Source organism: Pangasianodon hypophthalmus, chromosome 20 (genome assembly GCF_027358585.1).
Source record: "Pangasianodon hypophthalmus isolate fPanHyp1 chromosome 20, fPanHyp1.pri, whole genome shotgun sequence".
In the NCBI taxonomy this organism is placed as follows: domain Eukaryota; kingdom Metazoa; phylum Chordata; class Actinopteri; order Siluriformes; family Pangasiidae; genus Pangasianodon; species Pangasianodon hypophthalmus.
The window spans coordinates 1,767,316-1,784,778 of NC_069729.1; the positions used below are offsets into that span (position 1 = coordinate 1,767,316).

General features: G+C 36.6%; 2 protein-coding genes across 4 annotated transcripts in view; one reads left to right on the top strand and one right to left on the bottom strand.

Moving 5' to 3' along the window:
• cacna2d3 (calcium channel, voltage dependent, alpha2/delta subunit 3) overlaps positions 1 to 8,854 on the top strand; it is a 51,494-nt gene extending 42,640 nt beyond the window's left edge. The window contains exons 31-38 of the mRNA XM_053242430.1: positions 385 to 455; positions 1,376 to 1,451; positions 2,381 to 2,421; positions 2,542 to 2,597; positions 2,732 to 2,849; positions 5,299 to 5,416; positions 5,565 to 5,642; positions 5,855 to 8,854. Coding sequence (XP_053098405.1) covers positions 385 to 455; positions 1,376 to 1,451; positions 2,381 to 2,421; positions 2,542 to 2,597; positions 2,732 to 2,849; positions 5,299 to 5,416; positions 5,565 to 5,642; positions 5,855 to 5,947 — 651 coding nt within the window. The 3' untranslated portion in view covers positions 5,948 to 8,854. The remainder of the gene's footprint in view (positions 1 to 384; positions 456 to 1,375; positions 1,452 to 2,380; positions 2,422 to 2,541; positions 2,598 to 2,731; positions 2,850 to 5,298; positions 5,417 to 5,564; positions 5,643 to 5,854) is intronic.
• A 284-nt stretch (positions 8,855 to 9,138) lies between these two features.
• On the bottom strand, positions 9,139 to 17,394 carry LOC128316994 (uncharacterized). Of its 3 annotated transcripts, none has more exons than XM_053242432.1 (21): positions 17,085 to 17,394; positions 16,588 to 16,887; positions 16,109 to 16,423; positions 15,964 to 16,017; positions 15,215 to 15,514; positions 14,724 to 15,038; positions 14,579 to 14,632; positions 14,030 to 14,080; positions 13,866 to 13,904; positions 13,727 to 13,777; positions 13,253 to 13,306; positions 13,078 to 13,131; positions 12,934 to 12,984; positions 12,683 to 12,724; positions 11,845 to 11,931; positions 11,707 to 11,725; positions 11,554 to 11,585; positions 11,400 to 11,428; positions 11,227 to 11,293; positions 9,580 to 9,620; positions 9,139 to 9,360 (listed from the first exon to the last, which is right to left on the bottom strand). In XM_053242432.1, exons 1-21 carry the CDS (start codon positions 17,140 to 17,142, stop codon positions 9,268 to 9,270), a joined length of 2,106 nt encoding a protein of 701 aa, XP_053098407.1. In that variant the 5' UTR covers positions 17,143 to 17,394; the 3' UTR covers positions 9,139 to 9,267. The 3 variants fall into 3 exon arrangements, with proteins under 3 accessions (XP_053098407.1, XP_053098406.1, XP_053098408.1); XM_053242431.1 differs by having other exon boundaries at positions 11,400 to 11,431; positions 17,085 to 17,345; XM_053242433.1 differs by lacking the exons at positions 15,964 to 16,017; positions 16,109 to 16,423; positions 16,588 to 16,887 and having other exon boundaries at positions 11,400 to 11,431; positions 17,085 to 17,341.
• Between the last annotated feature and the right edge of the window lie 69 nt (positions 17,395 to 17,463).

The following is a 17,463-nucleotide window of genomic DNA, read 5'->3' on the forward strand; positions in this document are numbered from 1 at the left end:
ATGATGAATTAATATACAGTGTGCATACATAAAGATTCACTTAATATTGCCTTATCCTGTACATACAGAATTTTAAGCATGAAAGTTAAGTATAAACATTAGCTTAAACAACACTGTCATCAGAGCTAGACATTGCCTGCTAGCTCCTTCCACTTCTACTGAGCATTAAAAAAAGGTTAAAAAGGTTAAAAAATGCATTAATGTCATTAGAATGAGAAAATAAAAAGAGACTTTAATTGTAAAAAAAAGATACAATATTATACTTCTAGCTATTGTACACTGTAAAAAATAAAACTAATACATTCTATTGCATATTTACATAATGATAAGAATTGTGACTGGTTCCTGAAAGTTGTTGTGATGTCACTTCCTGTCTCTTCATAGACGGGGCTCTTCTTCGGAGAGGTGGAGGGAGCCGTCATGAACAAACTGCTCCTCATGGGTTCTTTTAAAAGGTCAGAGAGCAAGTATACACACACACACACACACACACACACACATATACACACACACACACACTCACACATGCGCACACACACACAGACATACACACGCACACATACATACACACACATACACACACACACATACATACACGCACAGACATACGCACACACAAACACACACAGACATACACACACACACACACACACACATATACACACACACACATACGCACACACACACAGACATACACACACGCACAGACATACACACACAGACGCACACACACACAGACATACACACACACACACACACACACACATATACACACACACTCACACATACGCACACACGCACAGACATACACACGCACACACACATACACGCACAGACATACACACGCACACACACACACACACACACAGACATACACACGCACACACATACGCACCTGTATAGACACACTCATACACACACACACACGCACACACACGCACACACACGCACACACATACGCACCTGTATAGACACACTCATACACACAAACACACACAGACATACACACACACACACACGCACCTGTATAGACACACTCATGCACACACACACACACACACACACACACAGACATACACACGCACACACATATGCACCTGTATAGACATACACACGCACACAGACACACACGCACACACATACGCACCTGTATAGACACACATGCATCATAATGGAAAATGAGGCACTACATTAATGACATAATTGATTAGATGATCAGTTTCAAACATCAGTTTCAAACATTGCATGTAGCATGATGTAGAGCAGATTGTAACAGAAATGTTTTACCATGTGTTGTGATGTCACTTTACATACATATTTCACCATGTGTCTGTGTGTGTGTGTGTGTGTGTGTGTGTGTGTGTGTGTGTGGCAGGATCACGCTGTATGATTATCAGGCTCTGTGTAAGGAGTACGTAGGCAGCAGTGACAGCGCACGCACTTTACTGAACGTGAGTATGAACATTACTGTTAATATTAGGGGTGTTAAGAGGTGTTCAGGTGTTAAGCAGGGCCACTATCAGTACCAGTATCTGCTTATAAATATGCGGATTTGTTAAAATTGAGCTCCAAAATCAAACTATTTTTCTACGAAATCTCTGTAACACAGCAATTTGCAGAACTTAACTTTATTCACCTCCTGAAGCAGACGCTTTGTGCAACTTTGTGTGTAACGTGACTGAGTAAACAAGTTGTTTCAAACAGGCTGTTTCCTGTGCACAGCTTGCTGTCTGCGTGAGCTTTATGGCACGACAGGCTGACATATAAAAGCATATTTCCTTCGTTTGTACAGAGATTTGGTAGAAATATAGTTTGATTTTGGAGCTCAGTGTTATGTCAGGGTACTGGAGCAAACCAGGGACAAAAGCGAATGCTGCATCTCCTATTAGGATCACATTAATGAACTTTGTCTTTTTAAAATTTCCATGAGCAGGATTGCCAGGTTTTCCAAATAATATCTGCGTATTGCAGATCTACACTGCAAGTCAGAAATCCGCACCACTGGTAACTTCCCCATGAAAAGACTGTGAAAAAGAAGTAACATTTGTCTGCAAACTCCTATTACCTAACAGTCTCAAGTCTTTCTGTGGATTTTTGTGTTGTAGTTGAGGTGGTAGATTTAATGAAACCTGGCAACGCTGCCCAAGAGCACTTCACTGAGCTCTCCTGTAAAGAACTACATTAAAGTAAAAAGCTTGCATTCATGTGACTTTTTTTTTGTTTTATTCTGCGGGATCAATCAGTAACGCAGAAGAAATAAACTTCTAAAACAGAATGTGTATAAGAGGTTGTGAGATGATATACGTTTAGTTTTTCATTCTCAGTGTACCCTGTGTAACCTGTTTGTGTGTGTGTGTGTGTGCGTTTGCTCTTTTTTCAGCCGTTCTCTGCTGTGAAGTGGCTCATCAGTGAAATTATCCTGTAAGAAACGCTAGTTTTGGGTCCACTTGAGTAAATTCAGCAGTTATATATGGTGCTGGGTGATTTTACTCCTGTATGTGTGTGTGTGTGTGTGTGTGTGTGTGTGTGTGTGTGTTACAGATTCCTGCTAGAGTTTAACTTCTACAGCTGGTGGAGTTGGGACTCGACTGTAAAAGGTGATTCAGTTTTGCTCATGTCTTTTTTGGGTTACTCACGGCTGTGAAGGATCTTTTTCAATATTTGTGCAATGTGTTTAAAAGAAGAATTATTAGCATGTATTTATGATAGTGTGTGTGTGTGTGTGTTTCAGCTGACAGAGTGAACAGAAGGGCGATGCTGGTGCCGTGTGATATGGAGTATCCAGTGTTTGTCTCAGAGCGCACAATCAAAGAGACGGCCGGCAGCATCGACTGCGACGGCTGTATCAGGTGTGTATGTGTGTGTGTGTGTGTGTGTGTGTGTGTGTGTGTGTGTCCTCGCTTTCACTCTACAAGTCCAAAAATAAGAAGTGTTTTTACTGATATAGTTTGCAGGTGACTCGGCAGATGTGTGATGTATCGCAGCCTTTGAAACTTGTCTCAAATTATCTCGAACCCAAATCGCTGCTTTCTAAAACACAGGACGCATTTCTAGTAAAAAAGTGGAGATGGTTTTGATTTTTGTAGGTTAATGAAACAAACAGCAGGTACAGCTTATCATTTTTTTCCCCAGTGTGTGGTTGAGGTTAAGATTGAGAACAGGATGATGGGTTATGGTTATTTTGCATAACCCAAGTATATCCAGTGTGTGTGTGTGTGTGTGTGTGTGTGTGTGTGTGTGTGTGTGTGTGTTTGAGAGAAATAAAGAGATCTATGATATTTGTATGATACATAGATTATATTGCATCATTAACATTTACAGTTGAGGTCAAAAGTTTACATCCCCCTTTCAGAATCTGCAAAATGTTATTTATTTTACCAGAATAAGAGGGATCATTCAGAATGCATGTTATTGTTTATTTAGTGCTGACCTGAATAAGATATTTCACATAAAAGATGTTTACATATCGTCCACAAGAGAAAATAATAGCTGAATTTATAAAAATGACCCCGTTCGTTTTGAGATTTATCTTTTCACACTGAGGACAACTGAGGAACTCATATGCAACTATTACAGAAGGTTCAAACACTCACTGATGCTCCAGAAGGAAAAAACATGTGTACATTTTTCTTATTTTGCCTAAATATCGTATTTTTTCATTTAGTACTGCCCTTCAGAGGTTACAGAAGATAGTTACATGTTTCCCAGAAGACAAAATAAATTAAAGTTACCCTGATCTTCAAATTCAAAAAGTTTTCACCCCATGAAGAACTATCACTAAAGAAAAAAACACAGCTGTGGATCATTCAGGTAACAGCACAGTATTAAGGGGATGTAAACTTTTGAACAGGGTCATTTTTATAAATTCAGCTATTGAGGTCAGCACTAAATAAACAATAACATGCATTTTGTATGATCCCTCTTATTCTGGTAAAATAATTAACATTGCAGATTCTGAAAGGGGGGCGTAAACTTTTGACCTCAGCTGTAAGATTCTACTTCAACTGACTGCTTTGTGACTCACAATTTGAGCTCTCTCACCTTAAGTCAGGATTTTATTTTATTTTTTTGTTTCGTTTATTTTATTAGACTTTGTTAGATTTCATTTCATTCAGTTTTGTTTTGTTTTTATTTCATTTCTCTCTTTTCTACAGTTATCTTGCACTAGTAGCTGCTCATTTGGTAGAAATGTTTTGGCTCATTTCCAGCCTCACTGGAAAAAAACATCTGACAAATTAGTAACGCTATGTGTATTAATAACGCTGTGCAAGCGCCGTCGCGTGTAATGTACTTTCACGTCTCCTCCTTTAAACCGTCTTCTTGGTAAGAAGTGTGAAAAATTAGCTCACTGGTCGTGTGTGGTTTTAGTGAGTATGTGCCGTGTTAATGCTCAGCGCCTACGCACTGGGACCCCGAGCTCTCCGAAGAGTCTTTCACAACATGTTTCACAAAGATCTGCTGTTGTTCATACAGGAAAGAGAAACTTTCTGAGGCACAAAGAAACTGTTGCGGCACAGAGAGAACAGATGCCGCGGTTTTGGTTTATTTAGGCGCAGAGCCGACCTTAAAGTAGCCTTTCTGAAAACTGAGACTATAAAGTGCTGTATGTGCTCAAGGGTCATTTTGGTTGTCCCTCTGAAGAGACCAATTTGTAGGAGTGTAGTTTGGTGAGGTGATTTTAAAAAAACCCACCTTCTTTTTTTTTTATTCTTTAACATTTTATTCCTTTAGTGAGTTCATAAATATAAATATATATATTTATAAAAAAAAAACTAAAATATATTAAAATGTGAGTTTACTGCAGGAATCCTGCCTTTAAGGTTCTCTATATTTTGTTTCTATTCATATTTTGTTACATATTTTGTTTGTTTTTGTTTTTCATTTCTTTTTTTTTTTTTTACACAAAACTCTTGTAAACCAAAAGAAACACTGCTTATAAATTTGCATAGAAAAAAAATTCAAAGTATGAATGTGAGTTAATAAATAAAGAGGATGAGTGTGAGTTAATAAATAAAAAGGTTTGATTTCAACAGGTTTTCTTGCACCCTGAAGCAGATCACAGTGTTTACGATCAAGTTAGGTGTTATTTGTATTTGAAAAAATTGCCACTTATAGACTGATAGATTGATGAATCTTGACTTGCAATAATCTGATTAATTAAAGTCAAATAAAACAGCAGTTTAGACACTAAAGCATGTATACACTTGCAAAAATGAGAAGTTGGTGTCTGTATATCTTTCTCTCTACATATCTGTTTCTCTTCCTCTCTCTCTCTCTCTCTCTCTCTCTCTCTCTCAGGACGTTTGTCATTCAGCAGATCCCCAGCAGTAACCTCTTTATGGTTGTTGTGGAGAACAAGTGTGACTGTAGCTCCACCCCTCCAGTTACCATGGAGCCAATCGAGATCTTCTATATCCTTCCCAAATTATAAATAGAGAGAAATCATTGTTTACATTTTCTTTTCTGGTACAGCTTTAAAGGTCTACCTAAACACACACACACACACACACACACACTACACAAGCCTGTGTGAGTTTATATGCTTTAACCTCTGGACACACAACGAAACTCTTAAGTGTGAGACACTGAAGTTTCAGAAGGACCGCAAACGTCCTGACTCCTGTCACCCCTTTCATCCTGAGGTACACTGTGTGTGTGTGTGTGTGTGTGTGTGTGTATGTGTGTGTGTGTGTGTAGTAGTGCTTCTGTTTACTTTTTTTAACTGTATTCTCTGTTCCTGCAGCTAAAAATAACACTTAATTGGCCAATTGTCCCCACAAGTTTGTCATGTGTTCCTATCATTAAGTGTCATCATACAATATGTGTATGTGTGTGTGTGTATGTGTGTGTGCAGGAAAACGCCATGGAGTGCGGCTCAGCCATGACCCTTTCTCCCACGCTAGCTGCCGCTTTGATTCCCCTCCTGATCTTCCTCATTTCCAGGTGACCTTTGACGTGACCTTCAACCTTCCAGCCATGGGAGGGATCGTCCTCACTAATGGCTAATGCTAATCGGGTGCAAAAACAAAAATAACAGTTCAAATGCAGCTTGCTGACAGAATCAAACTCATCCTTATGACCTCAAAATGAAACCTGCTGACACTTTAGAGGCTCAGTGACCTTTATATGACCTTTAAGAATGTCCAAATGTAAAGGGAGTGATCGGAAATGACGTGACCCAAACGCCAGAAGGGTCTTTTTTAGAATTCATTCTAATGAGTTATTGAGAAAACTCCAGTTTGTATGGTGTATATAGATGTTGCTTGACAAAGTAGACATTAAAAAAAATTGTGCTGTGGCAGCCATTTTGTAGCTAGCTAGCAGCCTGCTGGCAAATTAGTGGCTAATTAGCAGCTAAAAGCATTTCACTCTACTTCTGAGCTAAAGTGTGGCACAGGGATGCTAAACATGACTAACTTTCTGCTTTATTACATGACACAGTTATCTGAATGTTATATTTGTAACCAACTTGATGTAAACTGCTTCTGAACGTTAAATCTAACGTAGCAGTAATAGACACAGCCGAGTAACACCGTACAAATGCTCAAAAATAAAACAACGACAGCTAAGACGTCTTATTAGGATGAATTCTGTGCACCCTTTGGTTTGAGATAAGAATAAAAAATATGTAGATGTGAATTTAAGCGTTTGGGACACGACCGCGTTGAGGATGTTGTTCTTAATCTGAGCCATGAGTCCCGCGTCATGCGAGAGACGAGCGTGCTTATAATAAATCACTGCTTTTTGTAAATTCATCCAAAATTCAAAACATTATTGTTTATGGGCAACTGAAAAAAATTGTTTCTTTGTTAATTATATTCCCATTCGTCTGCCTGTCATTTTTTACACGCTTTAATTTCATTAAACGAAATAAACATGCATGTAGCGAGAAAACATATGGAATATTCTCCAGAAAAATGCTGATTTTTAAAAATTCTGAATTGCACAAGAATGCCTGCTTAACAAACAAACAAAAAAAAAAACAAAGAAAATAAAATAAAATGTCTTTTAAATGATTAAACTATACCTCAAAAAGAAAGAAAGCCATTTGTTGTAAATAAAAGCATATTTTCCATCAGTGGTCTCACATTTGGTCTTAATTTGGGGAATTTTCCTGTTTTCCTTTATTTTTGGAATTATGAAATTATAGAAAAATGTGTGCAGAGGGTTCGTCATGGCAAAATATGTTTTAAAAAATTTAAATAAATTAAAGTAAATTAAAGTGAACGAACAAACATATATATATATAAAATTAATTAATAGTAAAATAAAGATAAAAATACAAAAAGCAGGATATATGGCCTCTGTTTTCACAATCCGTCCAGGGAATGTCCCTTTGCTAGAATGTCATCATTCTTGGTTACACTTGCACTAATGTATGTCGAACATACGTCTAATGTACATTTTGAGTACAAGGTTTAGCGTGAAAATCTTTAGACGGTGTTTTTGAAGCAATATTTATTTGGGTTTTTTTTTTTATTATTCACCTGGAACCATCTCCAGTTACATTACCCCCTGCAGACATTTATATTCCCACCATTCCTGACTGTCATCCAAAACAAAGTTAAAAAAAGAAATAAGGAACAGAAATAATAAGGAGAAATGAAAATGAGTTGTATAGCAGGTGTGTCATGTTGATGTCACTGAGATGGAGTGTCGTAGAATCCTGTTTGTGAGTTTCCCGTGTGAATGTGACCAGTAACAGGGATGTGTAAGTCAGGGTGTGTGCCCGTGTGAATGGGCCAAATGAAAGCAGAAGTACAAAACATTTCATGACAAAACGCACTTCCGTATTTTCAAATAACAACTCTAAATATAGGACTTCGGTGAGGTTTAACATGCTCAGGTTTAAAACACTAAATACAGGAATGACGCATGACCATGACTCAGGATCAGCTAAAAAACATTGTGTTAAAATCGTTAAGTGCTTGTAATCATAGACTGTTTGTTAGTTCCAAACTAATGGGAATTTTATCAGCTCTGCCTGCCATATAGGTCACTTTTTTAGCTTCACAGGTATTAACTATAACCCATTAGATACGGTAGTGTTGTTAATATTCGTTTCCATCCGTCAAACAAATTGATGGATATGGAAACATGGAAAAAGAAAAAGCTCTAGTCTCTAAATCTACTCTAACTTACAAGGTGATGAACAAGTTTAAACACAACCCCGATCTGCTCAGTGCTGGTCAGTTCACATTAATGGATGGGAGAGAGAGGGGGCCAATACATTGTTCAGACTACATCCAATAATGATTGTACTCCTACCGAGTGACACAAATGACATACACATTGAACTGCTCAGTATGGAGCGATATTTTGCTAACTGGGCAGTTGAAGAAGGCCACAGAACTGTCTCTAACTGGATGGTTTTGTGATTTTCCCACCATTCTGTGTAAACTCTAGAGACTGCTATGTGTGAAAATCCCAGATATATGCAACAAAGTAAGGTAAGAAAGAGAAATTAAAGTTTAGAGCATTTCTGCTGTTTAAATATCAACCTTAAGTTTGTCAAATTGTACCACTTTCTTCTGTGACCTGTAGGAGGTCAGGGGCGTGGTTTAGCTGCAGGTTTTGCACTGGGAGGAGGGATATGAGAACGAGGTGATGTGGAAAACCTGAACCTCGTTATCTAACCTGTATTTATGTTCGGACCTCTTTCTCTGGAGAGCACTGAGCTGAGCGTGTGTTTCGCTGAACGTTGAGCTGAAAAGCTGTGCCATTTTTGTTTCTTTTCTTTGTGTTGGTGTTTATAGATTGTACCAAGTGCACAAGAAAAAAAGCTTAATGTTGATTAAGCTAACATTATGTAGAGAAATAACAAACTGTATTGGAAGTATGAAATGTAGTACAGAGGTTAGCGTGTCTAAAACCCTCTGTGACAGTCTTTCCTTTGTGTTCTCTGCTACTCCTGTTTATAGCATGACCTCAATAGCTCTTATCTCTGTCTGTGTCTCTGCGAGCGACTAGGCCTACGTGCCTGTGTGCTCACTCGTGGCTTTCTCCACTTCCTGCAACAGCTTCATTCACTTGCAAAACCATAATCTCTTTTAACAGCATTGTGTTAAGTTTTTAAAAATATATATATATTTTATCTGTATTATGAAGTCTTGAGTATTATTCTATGACACTGCAATCACGACCAAACAGCAGCTTGAAGTCAATTTATTTAAAGTTCCAAAGCAAAGTATTAAATTAAGGCATGTATTGCATAAAAAAACCCATAAAAATATAATATCATTTACAGTCTGTAAGCTGTACTATGCATCAGTGCATCTGCAGCAGGCAGTACGTTGCGTCTTTGTCTTTGGCAACCACTTGAGTGTCAGCGATGGTGCAATACGTGTGATACACATCGTCCTAAAAGTGTCAGAACAAAACAGCAACACGTCAACCATCAGCAGGGTCATCTTTTAAAACGAATTTTTAGACTTGCAGCGAGGTTAGAGGCTGCGATTCTAACCACACCAGATTATTTCCTAATAACTGTTGCCAAGAAAGTGATTAAATACTCTAACATTCAAACCCAACCACAAAGCAGCGTAACAGCTTATCCAGTTTACGGAAACCATTACTCACCTCCGATTTCTTCGAATCTTCTTTTATTTCTCCACTGGTTTCTGAAAAATCACGTTATTCAGAGTGTTAAAGTCGTCACATGGTGGCATGACATGCAGTTTATAAAACAATGATTCTCAAAGTTATTTATTTATTTATTTATTTGGCTAGACTATCCCCTTTACTGGACTAGGTTTTTTGTAGAAAACTGTAAAAGTTAAAACATAAAGCTCATGATTCAATCCTATAAAAACAGAAGATCATTCAGTGCAAGAGTTATCAATCAGAAAGAAGATTAATAGATTGTTTAGTAATAGAGAGTGAGGCAGTTATGATGTAAATCACATTCCTGATTGTTTACATATTCCTCCCAAAATTTTCTGCATTTCTGCATATTGTAATTTATAGAAATCATGTGATTTTTTTAAGTTTCTGTTGCTGAAGAAACAAACCTTGACTCAGTGTAAATATTCATAACTCACATGATGTGATGAGGTTTTGTTTTTTAATGTTTAATGGTTGCAGTCTGCATGATTTTCAAAATATTCTGTATGACATGCAAGTTTTTGTTTCACATTGCACAATGGCAGCGTAGTGTACAGCCAGCTCTCTGATTACACTGCCCATGCACGCACAGGTCACATAATGAGATGTTTATAACCTTTAGTTTAGAAGCTAATTAACTTCAAGATGTTAGAAAACGAAGCAGCTCAGCTATCAAGCCCATATTTACTGTAAGAGCCAAACTGTAATGTAAATCCTTTGTTAATATTTTAATTCTGTTTCATTTAAAGAATGGCAGTTATTCACGTACATGTTAAAAGGTAGTGCTTCATGTTATATTACCAAATTGATAGGTAATTATTTTTTCTTTTTGTTGTGATGGAAGACATGGGCAGTATGGGGGAAATAAGTTATACTAGCATCACATAGACAAGTCTGTTGAACAGAGCTGGTTGCCGAAAGAATTAATTGCTCAGACTTTTTAGAATGTATGGACGTTTGTATGATGGTGAAAAAGACTTCAAATTAAAGAACAAGATGAGTGATGAGCTTCATGCTAGTTTTGTACATGAACTGAACTAGCATATGAGTCAGAAGTAAATTTTACATTAATCACAATACTACTTCAGGAGAAACTAGAACACTTAGTTCGAGCTCTTTCCTGCCTCAGATTGCGTCTGATTGTCCCGTATCAGTTTGTAAATGTTACCTGTGAAATCTTTATCCATATAAAAGTTAGGTGTTACACAAGGCTCGGTTCTAAGCCCACTCCTTATTTCAATATACATGCTGATACTGGGTACAATAATTCCTAAACATGGTGTTAACCTCCATTAATATGCTGATGACACACAGCTGTATGTTTAAGCCAAGCCAAGTAACAGACACCAGCTTAATAAAGCAGAGAGGGTTAATGGCTTTGCTCAAGAGCCCAACAGTGGCAGCTTTAACTCCTGATCTTGTTATCAGTAACCCTAGCTGTTTAACCACTGAGCCACCACTGCCATTTTACAAGGCCAATGACTTCTAGAAATATAATCAGACCTTTCCTCACTATTTCTTATTACTTTACTTCCTTTTTTATGTGCTATTGTGTGCATGTTTCTTCGATCTATTTCAAAGCACCGTTATGTTATGTGTGTGAGTTTGCACTGTATGAATTACCTAAAGGCAGGGATGGTAAGGGTACTGAGCTGATCACAGAATAAGTTCCAACAGCTTCTGAGTCGGACTAAACATCAGAGAAAAGAAAAGAATTTCAACGCTTACCTAAACATTAACTGTAACTGATAGCCATAAAGGATCATTATAAATTTTATGACAGAAATGCTACTCACTGTGTTCATATTGAGCATGGATATCATGCCTCCTGGGAAAAAAACAAACCAACACTTTATATTTACCTAGGCTCAGTGGATGTGAGCTTAGTTTCAGTGTTTCTATTAGTCATGTACACTTTTCTAGCTAGGAAAGCAAAATTGATAAACGTACCCTTATCACCACGGGTCTTGTCCATTTCACGTCTGTTGGGGAAAAAATTCATAGAAACACACAGACATACAGTACATGGCTATTAGGTGTTTCAATCAGCTAAAACCAGGACATAATCATACACTATTAAGTTGAACACAATAAATTTCTAACCTCTCAGCCATCCGCTTCCCTGAAAAAGAAGAAGATGAAACACCTACTGTCATATCATAGTTATCTGATATCTTCACAATCAGATTGACACAGTATGTTTTGCAATAGTGAAAGCAGTAGGTTAAGTTAAAGACTTACTGATGAACCTGCAGAGACAAACGCTCATCATTCCAGCCAGTAAAACACACACACCAGTGGCTGACAGCAGTAGGACAAACACTTTTCCTGAATAAAATCACATGTAAAATGAAAGCAGTTTCCATTACACCTTCATAAAATATTGGATAATTTGTTTAAGAGTCCATGACTGAGAGAGTTTATATGGTTAGAGCATGAAGTAGAGAATAAAACACTCCAACATGCTGTTATAGGGAAATAATTAACGACGGTGTGGTGTGATGAAGCAGAGTTACTGTTACTACCCTGAAGTTGATTATTTTCCTATAAAAGCACATCCCTGAGTGTTTTATTCCTCTTGTACTACAGCAATTCACCAATGCTAACATTTTTTATTTATTAAAGAACGACATTTCATTGGTGAAACCAGTTAATTCCTGTTATCATTTATGTTCTAGCACGCTGCGCTTGGCATGTGCTCTTTCACCGTTTAGTGTTCAGCTTCTGTGAGCCTTTATGGGGTTTCGTGGACGTGGCTAAATGTAAATCCTTTGTGCCGTAAACTCGCTTTGTAATTTACAGCTGATTTATCAACTGTAATTTATTATACGTAACTATTATTTATAAAAATAACTGATTTATTAAACACTCTTATGTTTTCTGTTAGCTGGGAAAATCCCCAAATCCTCCTATATGAGTCAGTTTTTTAATTTGCTGAGGTGTGAACATGATGGTTATTGTAGGTTAATACAGATAAAGTCATAAATCAGAAATCCAGTTAAGTTTACAAATGATCAGAATAAATACAATCCAGGTTATTAGATATGATATTAATGATATATAAGAACAAATGACTTACTTTTAGGAAAATCTGTCTGATCGGTCGTGTTGGGTTTTTCACCTACATGAAAGAACATGGAGGTTTTACAAATAAAAACTATATGAAAAACATTCATAAATGTGCTGACGATAATTAAGCTGCACACTATATTTCACTGTAGCATATAAGTGTATAAGGTTTTCTTATTAATTTAATGCTATATAAATTTTATGCTACATAATATACAACTTATACAACTATCACATAAACAAACTGGAGTTGTTACTGACTAGTTTTTGGGCCTCTTGTGGTGTTTACATGAGAATCAGAAACTGGAAAAGCTACAGAGAGAATTACAAAGAAATATGACAAAAGGAAATTATTATATTGTAACTGAAAGATATAAACAGTGTTAGCTGAAGAAATGAACTAACCTGCAGTAGATTTCTCTTTAGTTGTGGTTTGCGATAATGATACAGTAGACAACTCTAACAAAAGAAGTGTTTGTACATCCATAGAAATTAGAATTAATAATATAATAACACAATTCAAATTTGATAAATAATGCACATTAAATGGCAATTATAAAAGGTTTAATTTAAAACTAACCTGAAGTAGTTTTCTCTTTAGTTGTGGATGATATTGGTGATAGAGAAGACAAATCTGACAAAAAAAGGGCAAAATCTGATATAAATAAACTTTTAGAATTTACTGTATTGCAGAAAAGAAACATGAAGTGGATTATTTTAATCCTAGTTGCTAAGTGTGATATTACTGTTATATATGATTTAGTGACTCATTGTTAGGAGCTCTGGTTGAGCTGTGATGATGATGATGATGATGATGAGAATTGTCAGGTTATGACTGATATGAATAATATAAATCAGTTAATGGACATTCTCATAGTGATGGTAATAAACCTGCACAGGTTCACTCCAGCGATATACAGTATATAACAACTTGAATGCAGTAACTGTTACGCTCATGCTTCTTTCAGCAAGAACTGTTTTAAGGGGGATTGTTGGTGTTTTAAGGTTGGAATTTTTAATTCCCATTGTGAGAACTACTACACAATAAACCTACTGGTCGTTGTGTGTCTTGTGGTTTTCAGATGAGTTGAAAGAACTGAAGAAGCTAGAAAGAAAATTACACAACATATATTAAAGGAGATTTATTACTTCAATAAATAGACTAAACAGTGTAGATGAAGGAATAGACTGACCTGCAGATACAGATGTTGGTGTCGTTACCAGACTCAAATCTGATTAACACAAATATTTACATAAAAAACTACACACACTGAATTTGACTGCATGACTACACCAATTCAAATGACCAAAGTAAAATGAAGACCTCAAAATTCTAAATTAAAACTGAATTACTTACCAGAAGTGGATTTTTCAGTTGTGAGCAGCTGTGTTGTTTCAGTTAAGAAATCTAAAATGCAAATGGATTAAAAAGGAATCAATTGTATAAAAGCATGCACATAAAAGCGCAGTCATGTGATTAAATGTAACTTACTGATTCCTGGTGTAATTCTTTCTATATGTGTAAATGTGCAGGTAGGATTTTAAAAAGCTCCGAGTAAATTCATATTCATATTTGTTTTCCTAAATGTCATATCCAGAACAGCATCACACATTCATGTTTGTTTTTAAATCAAAAATAACACAATAAACTCTAATGTGTCTGTTTTATCCTCTAGATGTGTGAGTTTTGGGAATTAAACTGTGATACTTAAAGAAATGAATGAACCAAAAATTGATTCATCTTTAGTCACTAAATAAACTACACACATAATATATATTATAAAAAAAAGGAATATGTAAAATACAATAAAAACATCTTACAAGTGTAACATAATTCAGATGAAACTTCAGTTATATAAAAGTGTAACAGAACTAAACAGCAGCAAATAAAATAAAATGAACTCACATGCAGTAGATTTCTCAGTAGTGACGGACGGCTGTGTTGGTGTAGGAAAGAAACCTGATGAAAAATAGATGTGAATAAATTCAAACAGAAAAGTTAATGAAGTAATTGAAAGAAAACTTCAGTCATATGATTAAATGTAACTTACGTATCAGACTGTATTTATCACTCATTAGAGAGCGAGCAGTCGGGTCAGAGGTCAGTGAATAATCACAGCTCACTTCACGCCTCTTTACTGACTGCAGACGTCTGGACAGATCATCTCCCAGTGCTTTAAAAATACAAAGCACCTTCCCAGATTCTCTCTTTTGAAAGAATATTTTTACATAAGGCTGAGGAATTTCTCCAGTGTAGAGATTACAGCTAAAATTAGCAGTTACTGACTCTGACCCTGGTATTTCACATTCAAATCTGAATTCATCAAGCTGATGATCATGACTGATGTTTAGTATCGGTTTCTGATCTGCAGAGGAATAAATAAAATAAATCAATCCATTGATGAATGAATTAATAAATTTCACCAAAGGGCATTATACAGTAGTACATTGTTTTTTGTTAATTGAGTAATTATAAATGTAAATGAGAAATTCTATGATTCATACAGACAATAATACACATTACATGTAAAGTAGCGCTTACTCAGCACTGTGACTGGAGCTGGGAGAGAGTGAGGAGAAGGAGTACGATCAGAGTAATCCACAGAGTAAAAGCAAATAATATGAAGTGTTCCAGGAGACCTGCGTCGTGTCCACCTGATCAGTTCAGAACCAGTGAGTGAGAGCTGACATGATGGAGAGTGTTTTAGCTTTCTGTAGTCTCCCTCTGGGTAGAAATTACACTGAGACACTTTAACACTGTGTGGAACATCACAGCGAAGCTTCACTGATCCTCTCTCTGTGATAACTTCAGGAGACACGAGCAGCCGGGGCTGAGGAACATCTACAACCACACACACAAATCACACAGTCCAGGACGATGTCATTCACTGACTTCTGAATGAAATGTCTTACTGATTCCTGCTGTAATTCTTTCTATATGTGTAAATGTGCAGGTAGGATTTTAAAAAGCTCCGAGTAAATTCGTATTCATATTCGTTTTCCTAAATGTCATATCCAGAACAGCATCACACGTTCATGTTTGTTTTTAAATCTAAAGTAACACAAAAAACTCTAATGTGTCTATTTTATCCTCTAGATTTGTGAGTTTTGGGAATTAAACTGTGATACTTAAAGAAATGAATGAACCAAAATTTGATGCCTCTTTAGTCACTAAATAAACTACACACATAATATATATTATAAAAAAGTGTAACATAATTCAGATGAAACTTCAGTTATATAAAAGTGTAACAGAACTAAACAGCAGCAAATAAAATAAAATGAACTCACATGCAGTAGATTTCTCAGTAGTGACGGACGGCTGTGTTGGTGTAGGTAAGAACGCTGATAAAAAATAGATGTGAATAAATTCAAACAGAAAAGTTAGTGAAGTAATTCAAAGAAAACTTCAGCTATGTGATTAAATGTAACTTACGTATCAGACTGTATTTATCACTCATTAGAGAGCGAGCAGTCGGGTCAGAGGTCAGTGAATAATCACAGCTCACTTCACGCTGCTTTACTGACTGCAGACGATTCAACACTTCATTTCTCTGTGCTTTAAAAATACAAAGCACCTTCCCAGATCTTGTCTTTTGAGATCTTTGGTGTTGCCAAGGCTGAGGATTTTCTCCAGTGTAGAGATTACAGCTAAAATCAGCAGTTACTGACTCTGACCCTGGTATTTCACATGAAAGTGTGAATTCATCAAACTGATCATCATGACTGATGCTTAGCTTTGGTTTCTGATCTGCAGAGAAATAAATAAAGGATTTAAATAAATAAATATATAGCACTATAATGGATGTATAGAAAGGAGGTAACAATTATTATAGACATTCATGTTGTGGTAATAAATTCAAGTGTAAAATAGACAGTGATAGACATCATAATAAACTATGATGTAGCGCTTACTCAGCACTGTGACTGGAGCTCGGAGAGAGTGAGGAGAAGGAGTCTTAACAGAGTAATCCACAGTGTAATAACAAATAATATGAAGTGTTCCAGGAGACCTGCGTCGTGTCCACCTGATCAGTTCAGAACCAGTGAGTGAGAGCTGACATGATGGAGAGAGTTTTGTATTTGTGTTTTCTCCCTCTGGGTAGAAATAACACTGATGCACTTTAACACTGCGTGGAACATAACAGTGAAGCTTCACTGATCCTCTCTCTGTGATAACTTCAGGAGACATGAGCAGCCGGGGCTGAGGAACATCTACAACCACACACACAAATCACACAGTCCACTTAATACACACTGTATGTGATATCAAACTGAACATAACCGCTTTCTGTTGTAGTCACTGTGTATAAACCCAGAAGCATCTCTAAAAATCTCTTGAATTATTTTTTAAACATCTGTTAGAACTGATCACTCAAATCACAGCACCAGAAAAAGAGAAAAAGACTCACTTTGAGAGTTAATGTCCAGAATCAGATGGAAGAAGAACAGGAGGACGAGCAGCTCCATTTCACAACCACTGGATGAAGTGAAAGCATCGAAACGCTTGTCTCAAAAGTAACAAACTGAGGAAGCAGGTCATTTAAGCCACAGGAAAACCACATAGTTTAGTGTTTAACAGAACGCTCATGTCTCCACTGTGTTCAAGTTCACACACTCGCTTCTCAGCAGTTTACACAGAACTAAACGAAAATCTTTAACATGTTTGTTTAGTTTGTTATAGTTCTATTCCTGAAAATATCCTTTGCCATGTCCTCTGATGATGTCGCTAACACTACTGTCGTAAAGGTTTCAAACTAGTAAGTGGAATTGTACATGGTGAACACAGAC

Bases quoted from the DNA above. Each gene is read 5' to 3' on its own strand.
- LOC128316994 (XM_053242431.1), bottom strand. From the start codon at position 17,142: ATGGAGCTGCTCGTCCTCCTGTTCTTCTTCCATCTGATTCTGGACATT. The intron at 16,018-16,108 runs GTAAGTTACATT...ATTTTTTATCAG, and splicing joins TGATAAATACAGTCTGATAC to CGTTCTTACCTACACCAACA. The intron at 12,725-12,933 runs GTCAGTAACAAC...TCTTTCATGTAG, and splicing joins CACAAGAGGCCCAAAAACTA to GTGAAAAACCCAACACGACC.